A 14,342-nucleotide genomic window follows, 5' to 3' on the forward strand; every position below is an offset into this window, starting at 1 on the left:
TTTGTTTTGGCACATTAGTTCAGACAACTGCTGGCTGAAGAAGCAGAGAGGAAGAGGAACAGAACGTGGAGCTGGGAAGAAGCTGCCATGTAATTGCCACGGAAAGAGTGGCTGTTGGCAGGAACTGCATTTAGGAAGCACAGTAGTGGGCCCTGCCAAGGGAGGCGGTCATGATTCATGCCTGGGAAGTGCTCAAGGCCAGAACGGAGGTTGGAGGAGGCGCAGGGGCCTGAGGCGTGGTGGCCGTGGTAGACCTGCCAGTGCTGGCGATGGCTGGGTTCAGAGTCTGGCTCAGGGGAGTCTTGCTGAGAGTTGCTGTTCCTAGAATTTGAAAAATCTGACTCTGGGGGTGGAGAACCAGGAGAGGGGTGGTTGCTGTGGCAACAAGGGCACTCCACAGAGGTAAGGTGGGGCAATCGCAGTGGCGGGGTGGGGATCACAGGCCTGCCTTGCTTCACATCCCAGGTGCGGGCTTAATGGCAACGAAGTTACCAAGAGGCCATGGGCTTGACCCCTTCATGTTCAGTGCAAGAAACAGATCCAGACAGCTTTCTAGAAAGGAAATGTATGTATACATTTTCCTAAAAGTTCAAATGCAAGGAGAGAGCTCATTCTTAAATCAATACTGTAATGAAGGTCAAGAATTCCTTTGAAATAAAAGTCCCCAGGGCTTGTTTTTTAAAAGCCTGTTTCATAAGTAGGATCTTCATCCATGTTACTTTCTTAAAGTAGGACACTCCAGAATTGCCCCTCTGAGTTTCAGAAAATATTAAGCCTCAGTTATCATCAACAGTAGGTATGTAAATTGGTGCAACCACTTTGGAAGACAATATGGCATAACTAATCAAAACTAAAAATGCACACAACTGTTGAACATTCATTCCTCCTCTAGGGATTTTTCTTGCAGACAGACTAACTAAAAACTGGGATCTTCGGGAGGCTGAGGCGGGCAGATCACGAGGTCAGGAGTTTGAGACCAGCCTGACCAACATGATGAAACCCCATCTCTACTAAAAATGCAAAAAATAGCTGGGCATGGTAGCACATGCCTGTAGTCCCAGCTACTCAGGAGGCTGAGGTACAAGAATCGCTTGAGCCTGGGAAGCGGAGGTTACAGCAAGCTGAGATCTCGCCATTGCACTCCAGCCTGGGCAACAGAGCCAGATCCCATCTCAAAAACAAAAACAAAAACCCCTGGAATCTACATATCCAGGGAGAGGAGACTGGTAAAATGCACCATGTTGTGATATAGAATAGTAGGTATCTTTAAAAGAATACGGTAGACACAAGCTCCACGAAACATCCAGAAATCCAAAGTGAAAACGGAAAGGCACATAACAGAGTATTTAAAAAATGGGGCTTTGCAAAAATCGGGTTGTATATGCGTAGAAAACATTGAAAGACTACACAAGACACTGGCCCTGAAGAAATGGATCTGGGAGGCCGGGTGCGGTGGCTCAAGCCTGTAATCCCAGCACTTTGGGAGGCCGAGATGGGCGGATCGTGAGGTCAGGAGATCGAGACCATCCTGGCTAGCACAGTGAAACCCCGTCTCTACTAAAAAATACGAAAAACTAGCCGGGCGAGGTGGCAGGCGCCTGTAGTCCCAGCTACTCGGGAGGCTGAGGCAGGAGAATGGCGTGAACCTGGGAGGCGGAGCTTTTGCAGTGAGCTGAGATCCGGCCACTGCACTCCAGCCTGGGCGACAGAGCGAGACTCCGTCTCAAAAAAAAAAAAAAAAAAAAAAAAGAAATGGATCTGGGGTCTGGGCTGGCAGAAAAACTTACTTTTTATTGCAAACCCCTTTGAGCATGTTAAATAACATGTTACTATGTGCACATGTTACTTTTCAATTAAAAAAAAAAAAAGGTTGAGGAGAGCAAAGTTGGTCTCTTTCTTAGGAATCCTAGAGGAATGATGGGGGAAGACTCTCCCAGGATACAACCAGCCATCCCCACAAAACAAAATGCTTCAAGTAGGATTTTGCACACATGACCTTGAGCCGGAGTTCTCTTTTTATTTTCTATTATGACAAAAGTAGTATGTGGGCAGTAAAGGAAAGCTGGAAAAGTAGATGGAAGAAAAAAAATTGCTCGTGGATATACCGCCTAACTCAACTGTGTTCACTTCCAGTGTCTTTCCAGGATGGAGGTTTTCCATAGTTGGAACCGTAATGTATTCCCATTTGGTTTCTTGATTTGTTTGTTTGTTTTGAGATGAAGTCTTGTTCTGTCGCACAGGCTGGAGTGCAGTGGTGTGATCTCGGCTCACTGCAACCTCCGCCTCCCAAGTACCTGGGACTTCGGATGCCCGTCACCATACCTGGCTAATTTGATTTTTAGTAGGGTTTTGCTACGTTGGCCAGGCTGTTCTTGAACTCCTGATCTGTTCACCTCGGCCTCCCAAAGTGCTGGGATTACAGGTGTGAGCCACTGCGCCCGGCCTTGATTTCGTTTTTCACTTAACATTGCATTACGAATATTTTCCTCTGCCTTTAAGAATCTTGACAAGAGACATATGTTGGCTTTTTGGACATGGTTTCCTTTTACCCAATTCTTCCCAAAGTCAATACTAATTCTTGTTTTCGTTCAAGCCTATTTGATTTTCCGCCATCTTCAGTGAAACAGGAGATGCTCGCTGCCAGGCCTTCGGTATTCACGGATGTCCTTGAGCACAATTATGGACTCAATGGGCCCCCGGACTCCTTGGGAATCGCCCCGGTGCCTGTCAGCGATGTTCCTGGCTCTGGTCCCAGGGGGAGGCCAGAATGCAGCGCCACCTGGTGGCCGGGAGTCACAAGGCGCAGACCAGGACGCGTTCTGGTTCTTTGTAGTCGCAGGTGGAGTTTTCTTCCAGAATTGGGTTGTTAAACCAGTGGCGAACGTCACTGATGCCAGCTGCCCAGTGGAGTCCCCAGGAGCCCACCGGAGCTCTGCCCTTCGGGAGCTGGTCAGGGTGCCGCCTGGGAGACCCGCCTCATCGTGAGCACCTACGTGGTGCCAGACACATTAGGTAACTCCACAGACATTCTTGAGCAGGTGTCACTATCCCTTTACAGAGATGCAAACCAATCCTGAGATGCTAAATCGTCATGGTACAGCTGAGATTTGGACCCCAGCCCTGCTCCTGTGTGTCTAATTCAGAGTCTCATTTACAGCACTAAAATGGAGCTTATCAGAGGCGCAGAACAGGGAGTGGGTGGAGGGTGCCGTGATTTGAGACCTCGCCTTCCCATTGTTGGGGATGCACCAAGCCCCAGGAAGCCGTGCAGCCACATAGATGGATAGTCTCTGGCAAGGTCCGTCAGGAATTCAGAGGACTGTGGTCACTAGCTCTGCAAATTTGAATAAAATTTGTGCCTGCAGGGGTGTGGGTGGATCTGGAAAGGTCAAGATATCGGTAGCAGAAATGGAACTGGAAATGGAAAATGGAAAGGCAGGCTGGTGGAGCCTGGTATCTTGACAGAGCTCCAAAAACAACTGTGGAGAGAGAGGGATGGACAAAGAGAGAGAGAGAGAGAGAGAGAGAGAGAGAGAGAGAGAGAGAGAAGGCTGGGGAGCGGGGGTGGTGGAGGAGAGAGCTGGGAGGGAAAAATCTTTTCCTGGCAGATGATAAGGGAGCATGATCTGCTAGGTTTGGGAGTGTTCCAGCTCTACCGGACGTCTCCAGTGGGACGGTCTCCCTTCATCCTAGTCAGGGGCTGGGACTTGCCTTCCTCTTCCACCATCTCAGTAAGCGACCTTGGCCTTTGATTTGAGAGGGATCGATGTGGGCAGGGTAAATTCTCAGGACAGAGGAGAGCATCCATCCTTCTTAACAAGCTGTGAATAAGGTGCTGGCTCCTGCTTTTGACTGGTTTTCCCAGCTGGTCTTCCCCAGTGCCAGGAAGCAGGAGCCTGGGGGCTGACCCACCTGCCCTGGGCTCCTTGGGAGGGGAACAGTGGTGTTTGATCCCAGGAGGCTCCTTGTGGGTGACTGCTCCCTTCTCCAGCCAAGGATGTCTTATTATCAGGTCTGAAGATGAGGGAAGTTCACTACTGATTACTCCGGCCAGTGAGCAACTTTCTAACTCCACAGTCAAGTATTTGCCCTTCCGTTAATCAGGGTTCTTCAGAGAAGCAGATAGATAGGTAGATAGACTAGATAGATAGATAGATAGACAGACAGACAGACAGACAGGTAGATAGATAGATGTCTAGATAGATAGATGGATGGCTACATGGATGGATGGATAGATAAATAGATGGCTAGTTAGATAGATGGATGGCTACATAGATGGCTAGATAGATAGATAGATGGCCAAATAGATAGATAGATGGCTAGATATATAGATAGATAGATGGCTAGATACCTAGACAGATGGCTAGATAGATAGATGGATAGATAGATGACTAAATAGATAGGCAGATTGATAGATTTATAGATCAATAGATAGATAATAGATAGATGGCTAGATAGATAGATGGCTAGATAGAGGGATGGATAGACAGATGGCTAGATAGATAGTGGCTAGATAGATGGATAGATAGATGGCTAGATGGATGATTAGCTACACAGCTAGATAAATGGCTAGATAGATGGATGGCTAGATACATAGATGACTAGATAGATAGTGGCCAGATGGATAGATAAATAGATGGCTAGATAGATAAATAGATGGATAGATAGATGGCTAGACAGGTGGATAGATAGGTGGATGACTAGATAGATAGATGGCTAGATACATAGATGGCTAGAGATGGATGGCTAGATAGAGAGATATACGGATGAGTGGATAGATAGATAGATAGATAGATAGATAGATAGATAGATAGATATGGAATTGGCTCATGGGATGGTCAAGGTTAGCAAGTTCAAAGTCTGTGGAGTGGGTTGGCAGGCTGGAGACCCAGGGAAGAGTTGATGCTGCGGCTCGAGTTCATAGGCAATCTACTGGCAAATTCACTCTTTGGAGGAAGTCAGTCCTTTTCTATTAAGACCTTCAGCTTATTGGATGAGGCCTACAAACAGGAATTGCTTTACTCGAAGTCTACTGATTTAAATGTTCATGTCATCTAAATAATACCTTCAGAGAGACATCTAGAATAATGTTGACCAAATATCTGGGTCCTGTGGCCCAGCCAAGTTGACATAAAATTAACTATCACTGCTCCCTTTGCTTTTAGCCCTCAGTGAGCGAACACTTTCACCCCCTGCACCCCAAGCTATGAGTGATATCTATCTATCTACCCAGGCTGGGGGACATTGGGAGCCCTGGGGCATAGTAAAGGGCTTCGACGAACGCAGGAGGGGAAGGGAAGTACAGTGACAAACGCTTAGATATATTGTATATCTACTAACATTACATTGTAGATATATATATTGTATATGTATAATGTGTGTGAATGTACATATACACGCAATAGATATATAATGCAATGCGTGTGTGTGTGTGTATATATATGTATATATAGCATATATTGACCTCTGCCTCCCCTTTCTTGGCTCAATCCCTTCTCAGACCCTGAAATTCCTTCTGTTTCTTGTCCACGGTGGAAGGACCCCTGGACAAGAAGCTTGGTGGTATTTCCGTCGTGCCTCTCTCCCAACCTGCCCTGACCCTGTCCTGAGACTCAAACCTTCCTGTGATCTGCCCTCTCTCAAGGTTTACCAAAGCAGAATCGCTCCTATGCCTTGGCCTTGCCACTTCAGCCCTCCTCTTCAACACTGAGGCCTGTCTGTTCTTCCTGGAGCTTCTAGAGTTGGCTGAGTACCAGGTGCCTGCCAGACCACCCTGATGCTTCTCACTGCCCAGCTTTCCCAGAAATTGTTCAAGTCCCCTGATGGGGCCTGGGGCTTGCCAGGGCTGACAGTGCCCTTGGGCAGGTGCCCCAGTCTGGACCTAGAATCACACGTGTGAATCTGACCCCACTTCTTCCCCTCAGCTGCTTTCCAAGCCTCTGCCCCATGGGTGAGGTTGACCAGATGCTCTAAAGAATGCGTAGACTCACACCATGCAATCACTCTGGGGCCCTATGGTTGAGTGTGGCTCCTGGGCACAGCCTGGGGAGCAGGTTCCTCCTTTGACTGACCCTGAGCATTGAGGACAGCAAGGATAGTGGCAGGTGGTCTAGGCCCTCCTTACCCCTGCCAGCAGCAGCTGGCAGTCCCTTGTCCCTTCTGGAGGCTCCTGTCCAGCTATCAGGCAGCCACTTCCTCCAATGGTTTCAAGGACATTGCTCCACAGCACCCATACACCCATGGGCTCTTCCCATCAGCATCGTCTCCCACCTCCCACCCACGTGGTGATGCTGAGCTCTCCATATTGATCCTGCCAAGCCAGATGCAGGTGGGCATCCCTGAAGAGTAGGACTGCTCTTATATGTGGAGGGCTGGGGTGCAGTCATCATCAAATGGGATGTCAAAGTAGGAATGCAGTGATTATGGCCTAACACATTCAAGAGAATATGGCTGGAAGATGTGTGGTTCTACCTTTATGCTATAAAATTTGGAACAGTAAATTTTTTTTTTTTTGAGATGGAGTCTCGTTCTAGTCTCGTTCTATCGCCCAGGCTGGAGTGCAATGGCATGATCTCAGCTCACTGCAACCTCCGCCTCCTGGGTTCAAGCAATTCTCCTGCCTCAGCCTCCAGAGTAGCTGCAATTACAGGCATGTACCACACCCAGCTGATTTGTTTGTTTGTTTGTTTTTGTTTTGTTTTGTTTTTAGTAGAGACAGGGTTTCACCATGTTGGCCAGGTGGGTCTCAAACTCCTGACCAGGTGATCCACCCCCCTCAGCCTCCCAAAGTGCTGAGATTACAGGTGTGAGCCACTGTGCCTGGCCACTCTCTAGCCATTATTTGAAGTCTTCATTGGTAGATCACTATCCCTCACATGAGTTCGTGAAGTTTGTAATATGTTTAAATTATTTATATTGACTGGAGACCTACAAAAAAAAAAAAATCCACCCACCAAAAGGGCAGCCCTGATCTAGATACTGGGATTTCCTGAATGTGGAGGGCACAAGGGTGGGGGACAAGCCAGCTGACCATGCTGGATAGACCAGGCAATTGGGTGGAAAAGGAAGCAAAGATGGGATGGGCCTTAAAAATGAGGGACGTGTACCTGTGTGGCGGGTGTGCCAGGGGATCTCGCTCTGTGGAATGGCAAGGACTATGGGAATAGAGGTGTGAGAGATGGGGGCCTAGGGGCCTGGGGGAAGCTCTCTAAGTACAGCAGTCTTGGCATGGTAGAGATGAGTGGGTGGAGATGTAAAGGGACCAGTATTGCAAATGGATCCTCCTGGTGGCGTGGTCTGGGGCTTCATGGATGTTGGTGGCCAGCAGGGAAGCGAGAAGGGTGCGAAGATGCACAATGGCAGCACAGGAGATGACCCCATAAGGAGGGGGTGGACAGGCGCTGAGTGGAGGTGTGGGTGGGGAATGAGAGGCCTCCACACTGGGCTGCTGCAGAGGTGGCGTGTTCCGGGAGGGCCGGAGTGTGGAGGCCAGTTCCCATCACCACTGTATCCCCACGCCTGGCCAGAGGTCCTGGACTGCGAGTGCTTTGTCTGCCCTACAGACTCACCTGCTGTGCGTGTTGCTACAGCAGGGAGGTGCTGGGGGCCCTGTCCTGGGACAACCATCAGCGTGACGCACGTTGAGCCCCTGGGCACATGTGAGCTCCTTTACGAGCTACGTCCTTCAAATTAGACAAGAAGAAACCAAGGCCGAGAGAGAGAAGAAACTTGACCAGGTTCCCACAGCTTGAATGTGGTGGCGCTGCCTGGCTGGTGCCACTGCCTGGCTGGTGCCCCTTCCTGGAGGGGGTCTGTTGTCATGTCCTGGAGCCCAAGGCCTGGATGTGGGATGAGGGGACACTCCTTGTGCAGCGGGTCAACACCTGCCCCTTCAGCCTTGGTGGGCCTGACCCAAGGATGGAGGGTACCCAGGTCTGGGGGCTGAGGGATGGGTGTCCACTGCAGAGCCCTCAGAAATGACTGGTCCTGGATGGCAGTCCCTGGAGAGGCAGCTCCCCTTGGAGAGGTGGGCAAATGTGGCCATGCCCAGCCTTGGAGGAGGTACAGTCTGACCAGCCACCCCGACTGCTGAGATGCAGGACTCAGGACCCCGTGTTATCCTTGGCCAGGCGGCCAGCCTGCCCTGTGGGGCTTTGGGGTTCTCCTCTCCGAGCTTGTTTCCCCAGCATCCTGGAGAAGCCCAGAGAAAAAGTCAGCCTGTGTTCCCACTGTAAATGGTCCACATCCCCTCCAAGCTCCCTTTGTGTGTCTCCAAGCTGGACTGCAGGGATAAGAGCTGTGCTGCCCGTGCAGCATCCACCGGCCCCTGGGAATGAGGGGAATGCAGTCACAGAGCCGTCACTTGGACCTCGGCACCCTCGGCTGGTGGTGGCCAAGGTCTCCCAGCACCCAGGCCGCTGGGAGTCTCTAAAGGGGAGTGGTGGGGCTTGACTGTCCCCTCCCCCTCAAGTTTGCTCTGTCCTGGGCAGGCTGTAGTCCCAGTTGAGAAGCTGTGCCCCCTTGGGTGTTTTAGGGGTTCAGGATGGGCGTTGAAAAGCCCTGGGGGAGAGCAGAAGGCTCAGGGACCTGTCTAGGGCGTGGCATCCCATGTGGGCGTCAGCATGGCCGCAGAAGAACCACTCTTCGGGCCCACCCATGCCTGCTAGGCCATGCTTCTTCAGAAGTGGCCACGACTCTCCTGACATCTCCAGAGCCGGTCATTCTGCCCAGTGGGACTTCAGCTGTCCCTGGACACTTCACTTGTAGGCTGCGACCTGTTGCCAGGAAGGAGAGGGCCGGTGAAGGAGCCGCAGTAGCCGTGGCGGGGTGTGGGGGACGGTGGATGGCCAGGGCTTCCCCCCGCCCTCTCTCGCTTGGTTTCTGTAATGAGGAAGTTCTCCGCCGCTCAGTTTCCTTTCCCTCGCTGAGCGCCTGAAACAGGAAGTCAGCCAGTTAAGCTGGTGGCAGCAGCCGAGGCCACCAAGAGGCAACAGGCGGCAGGTTACAGCAGAGGGGCCTCCGCTCCCCTCGGTGGCGTGTGGGTCCTGGGGTTGCCCGCTGGCCCGGCCGAGGAGGCCCATGCCCACCATGGTCCCCTGCTGGAACCACGGCAATATCACCCGCTCCAAGGCGGAGGAGCTGCTCTCCAGGACGGGCAAGGATGGGAGCTTCCTCGTGCGTGCCAGCGAGTCCATCTCCCGGGCATACGCGCTCTGCGTGCTGTGAGTACAACCTGCTCCGTCCCCGGGCACAGAGATGACAGAGAGGCTTAGAGGGGGCCCAGCACTGGGATGGGTTGTTCTTATGTCACAGGACAAAGTGATCTGCCATGCACACTTCCCCGCCACCCTGTCATGGACCTTGTCCTTGGACCTTGGCCTTGGAGTTCAGAGAGCTGGTCTCGTGGCAGATTTTGCAGCCTTGGAGCTGTCAGAACCACTCCGAGGCCTGATCTTACACCCCAGCTTCCCATGAGCTGTGTGGTGCCCGGGGCTTCCTTGAAGTCTGGGGAACGAGAGAACGAGTTTGGGCTTTTTGAACCAGGAGGAAGCTCAGGGCTCCTTGGAGGTGGGTGTGTTAGAGATCAGTTCAAAGATGCCCAGCTCAGAAACCCTGAGAAGAGCAAAGGTGGCAAGGGGGACCCTTCCTGGAGCACCCAGGCTTTGGGACCCTGGGGGCAGCTGTTGTTCGGCGAGCCAAGCATATGGGCTGAGTTTAATCAAGAAAGGACTTTCCGTTCGCTCACCACTACCACGAGCGAGCAGCCTCTTCTCTGTCTCCTGAGCACTTGGCTGTGACCGCTGCCCACCCCCACCCCTCAATTTGGGTCTCTGTCACCATCAACTCCTCCCACTGCCCGGTTGGGGATGTTACTGAATGTGCCAGCTGTGCTAGCAATGGAGGAACCAGCCACTTGCTGAAGGTTCCTTTCTAAAACCCCCTTCCTGTCCAGTGTCTGAAGGAGGCCCTTGCCCTGCAGCTCTTGGTCTAATCATTTTGCCGAGGCCTCGGGCAGTGCCAGGGTGTAGTCAGGGAAGGGTATGTCCACCCGAACATCTCCAGTAGCATCCCCGGGCTAGCAGAAATGTTCCCCCAAGCGGAGAGGGCCTTGCCCTTCTTCAGGCAGGAGGGGAAGTGGGTGATGAACCCAGACCTGTTTTGAATACTGACTCACAGCTGGGGCCTGCTGTGCTAAGCATTTGTTAGCCCATTTCATCCTCACCACAACCTGAAGTGAAGGTCCTGTCAAAAGCCCCACTTTGCAGATGAGAAATCTGAGGCCCTGGCAGTTAAGTGAGTGACAACAGTCAAAGCCATGGCCATCTGCCCCCAGAGGCTGCAGCTGAGACCAGCAGCCTGTGGACCGACCTCTCCTGCTCCCAGTCTAGCGGGGCATGCATGTAGCCTTGTGGGGCTGGAGGCAGAAGCAAGGGCAGCCGGAGTGTTTACAGGGTCGGCTGGGGCACTGGAAGCCAACCCAGGCTCACAGCTGGTCGCTGGCCTGTGCTGACAATCTGCAGCCCCACCTCCAAGACTGGCTTCCTGTGCCCCCTCTCTCATGCCTCAGGGGAAGGAACGCAGGCCCAGGCTGCCTGGACTTCCCCAGTGGGGACCTGCTGCTGCCGGGGCCTTAGAAGGGGCAGGAAGATTCTCTTAGGCATCTCACAAGCCCAGTCTGACTCCACCCGGCCCATGTGGATTATTTGGATTTCTCTCCTGGCCCAGTGGGATCTTGTCCTGGCTGCTTGGTGTTGGCTGAGCCGAGGGCTTCCAGGGCCCCATCTCATTAACCTTCGATGCAGCTCTTTGACCAGGGCTTTGTGGTTGCTCAAGTTACAGACATGGGATGTGGGTCTCTCTGACTCCAAGCTGTGAGCATCTTAATGTCTAGGATCAGCCTGAGCCAGAGTCAGAGCTGGAAAGGTCTTGGAAAAGCTCTGGTGCAACAGCCCTGGCTTTTCAGGGGGTAGACAGAGTGCAGAGAGCCTGAGGCCTTTGTCCACCATGCTGGCTGGGGGCAAAACTGCTGGCTTCCAGGCCAGTTCCCGTATTCCTTCCTCCACCTCTTCTCTCGGAACCCTTGTCTGCACTGAGTTACTCTCAGAGTCATGACAGGTGTGCAGTGTCTGCTCCTTAGAAAGGGACCTGTGGTGCCCACAGAGGTCCACTATCCTCTTAGCCAAAGCCTCATCAGCCTCCTATCCTGAGGCTGCTGGGTTGCAAACACCAGGAGCCCCACCCCTTGGCCAGACAAACCCTGGGCTCAGGGTTCCCCTTTCTCCTCTGCTCAGCGTAGGAAGCTTCCGTTCCTGCAGGGTCAGGCTCCACTGTAGGCTGTGGGACGCGATGGACCTGCAGACTTTCCACACATCTGCAGGCTTCATGTGGCTGCTACCCTGGATTTTGCCAATTACGGAGATTTTAAAACTAAAAAGTAATTAAATGAATGATAACAAACTGTCATCCTCCAACATCTCATTTCTTGAAAGAAAGCAGCCTTTGACAACAAAAAAGGCAGGAAGGGCATACAAAAAAAAAAAAAAAAAAAAAAAAAAAGACCAGTCATTTAAAGCAAAGAGATTGAACTTCTTGAAAAACAAACCCCACCACCCCCTAGTTTTCTCTGTTCCCTGCGGAGTGGCCGCAGCCTGCTGGACATGGCAAAGGCAGGCAGCCCCAGGCTGAGGGGTGTGCAGGGCAGCTGGGTTTATCTGCAGCTGCAGAAGTAGCAGCATTTGCTCCCCAGCCCTGGAAACCTGGAGCCACCCTGCTCTAGAAGTGACTGCAGAAGGAAGCCACACGCGCACCCTCCTGCCCTAGCAAAGTCCATGGGAAAAGTATACATGCCCCATGGCCCCTCAGATCCCCCAGGTGCCCCGACCTCATCCTGCCTGGGCCCCAGTGGCGTTCCCTCCCAGGCCTCCCCTGGTGGGCAAGGGGACGACGGCCGGAGTCTCCACCTGATGGTTTGGGCAAGTGTGCCTTGGGTGTCGGAAGCAGAGCAACCTCACCAAGGAGGGGCCTTTGCCCTCAGGAAAGAGGACAGGATTTGACTATGTAAATGGACTTGAGCGGGGGTTGGACATCAAAAGACAGGGCTGCAATTCAGTGCCACCACGTGACTTAGGAGTGCACATTCTGCCCACACCCAGCAAACCCTGCATTTCCTCGAGAGAGGTCAGCCCCGTCACCTACCACTGGGTAGGAAAGCTTTGATCTCACCTCAGCAGCTCGGAAAGCCCTGCTTGACGGGGCGTCTGGGGCTCCATCTCGGGGCACAGAGAGTTGCGGCGGGAAGATGCAGTTGGCTGCTTGGTTTGAGTCCAACTCCGCCGTCTTGCAGCCAGGGGCTCTTCTAAGCAGGGCCTATGTCATCCCCACCTGGTCCCCACTCAAATCCCCCACAGAGTTGGCCCTGCTCTGGGGAGAGTCTGTGGGTGCCTTGAGGGGGACGTTGGGTGCATTGTGGATGGGAGACATTAACAGCTGTCAGGCTCATGCCCTCTCCTGCCATGCAAGGGCCAGCACACCTGGCAGGGCCTCACGCTGCAAAGAAGAGATGCCTTGGGAATGGGGTCAGTCAATGTAAGGTCCATGGGCCGGCTGAGCCAGCATCCCCTTACGCAATCTGCACAGGCAAAGCTGATCAAAGGCCCAACATCAAGATACACGCTGCCCTCTCTGCAGGAGCAGCCGGGGCCCAGGACTGGGCCTAGGTGGCCAGCTCAGCTGGCTGCCATCCAGCCTGGAGCAGCCCAGGAGGGCGGCATTCCCACCCAGCCACTCCAGAGAGAGGGGCTTCTCTCATGGGGGAGGCGAAGGCACGTGGCTGCCTTTGGCTCAGAAACCAATACCTGGTCTGGCCACAGCTGACTGTGGTTTTGGTTTCCCTCCACACGTGGCTGTCCACATGCCACCCAGGCACCATGGCAGGGTCCGGCTCACCCCTTTCCGGGGGCAGTGTAGACAGTGCACCAGACAGTCCTGGACCCAGTGGCTTCACCTACACCACAAGAAAGAGGGGAAAGCCCGAGAGGGATGTCTGTTGGCCTCTAGGGGCTTGTTACACTGTTTCTTCTGCACATGTTGAGTGCCTTCTCCCAGGGGAATTTTGTCGAACAGAGCACACCCTAAACCTTGCTCCGCTAACAGAAGGTTGTTACCAACCTGCTCTGCCTAACAACAGCAGGCAACTTCCAAAGAGCTATGTGCCAGGCACCATTCGAGGCTTATATTGACTCATTTGATGTCCACGAAGACCTTCAAAGGAAGTCCTATTATCCCCACTTTACAGATGGGGAAACTGAGGCACAGAGTGGTTTATGGAACAGGCCTAGTTTACAGGACTAACAAATAACAGAGCCAGGACTTGCACGTATGCTCTTCCTGGAAGCGAGAAACAGAGACCATAAGGTGTCCTGTGTGGGGCGGGGAAAAGCCTGGAGAGGGAACTCCTGGTGATGGAGTCACAAAGAAGGGGCTTGGGAGGGCAGAACTCCTAACCTCAAAGAGTCCAACAGAGGTGGAAAGCTGTGGTATGAGCGGTGGCTAAGTCCCCCTTTTGAAGCTTCAGTAAAATAGACACTGTTAATTATTTTTGTGCAAATGCAACAAGGCACTATTTTTCATACCTGATATTGACAGTCAGTGGGAAAAAATGCTGGCTCAGGCAGTAGCCAGAACTACTGACATCTGGTTCACACCAGAAAGCAGGCCAAGGGGCTTTGTCCAAGGCTGACTGTGCCGAGTTCTCTCTCTGTATGCGAGACCAGGAAGGGGTGATGTGCCCTGGAAGGCCTATGTATTTCACTCACTAACTGTACCTTCCATGTGAAGTGATGCAGAGCAAGCATGTTAAAACGGAGTCTCTCCAGGGTTTCTGTACCTATACTCAGCCCCCCAGAAAAGTCCTTTCGGGTCCAGAAATAGGCTCCAGCTTTGGTGCTTTGCATGTTTGTCTACCTGGTAGGTCAAATTCATAAATTCATGAACACAATCAGCACTTATTGTGGGTTTTCTTTTCTTTTCTTTTTTTTTTTTTTTGACAGAGTCTTGCTCTGTCGCCCAGGCTGGAGCGCAGTGGTGCAATCTTGGCTCACTGCAACCTCTGCCTCCCAGGTTCAAGCGATTCTCCTACCTCAGCCTCCCAAGCAGCTGGGATTACAGGTGCCTGCCACCACGCGGGGCTGATTTTTTTCTTTTTATCTTAACCTCAGGTGATCTGGCCTCTTCGGCCTCCCAAAGTGCTGAGATTACAGGCATGAGCCACTTTACCCAGCCTTTTTCTTCCTTCCTTCCTTCCTTCCTTCCTTCCTTCCTTCCTTCTTTCCTTCCTTCCTTCC

At 52.4% G+C, this 14,342-nt stretch overlaps 1 protein-coding gene across 1 annotated transcript in view; it reads left to right on the forward strand.

The window, feature by feature from the left end:
- Window positions 1-8,950: 8,950 nt before the first annotated feature.
- The window catches only part of INPP5D (inositol polyphosphate-5-phosphatase D), a 152,179-nt gene continuing 146,787 nt past the window's right edge, over window positions 8,951-14,342 (forward strand). Inside the window, exon 1 of the mRNA XM_028831241.2 lies at window positions 8,951-9,221. Coding sequence (XP_028687074.2) covers window positions 9,079-9,221 — 143 coding nt within the window. The 5' untranslated portion in view covers window positions 8,951-9,078. The remainder of the gene's footprint in view (window positions 9,222-14,342) is intronic.

The sequence above is a fragment of the Macaca mulatta genome, chromosome 12 (assembly GCF_049350105.2).
Source record: "Macaca mulatta isolate MMU2019108-1 chromosome 12, T2T-MMU8v2.0, whole genome shotgun sequence".
NCBI classification, from domain to species: domain Eukaryota; kingdom Metazoa; phylum Chordata; class Mammalia; order Primates; family Cercopithecidae; genus Macaca; species Macaca mulatta.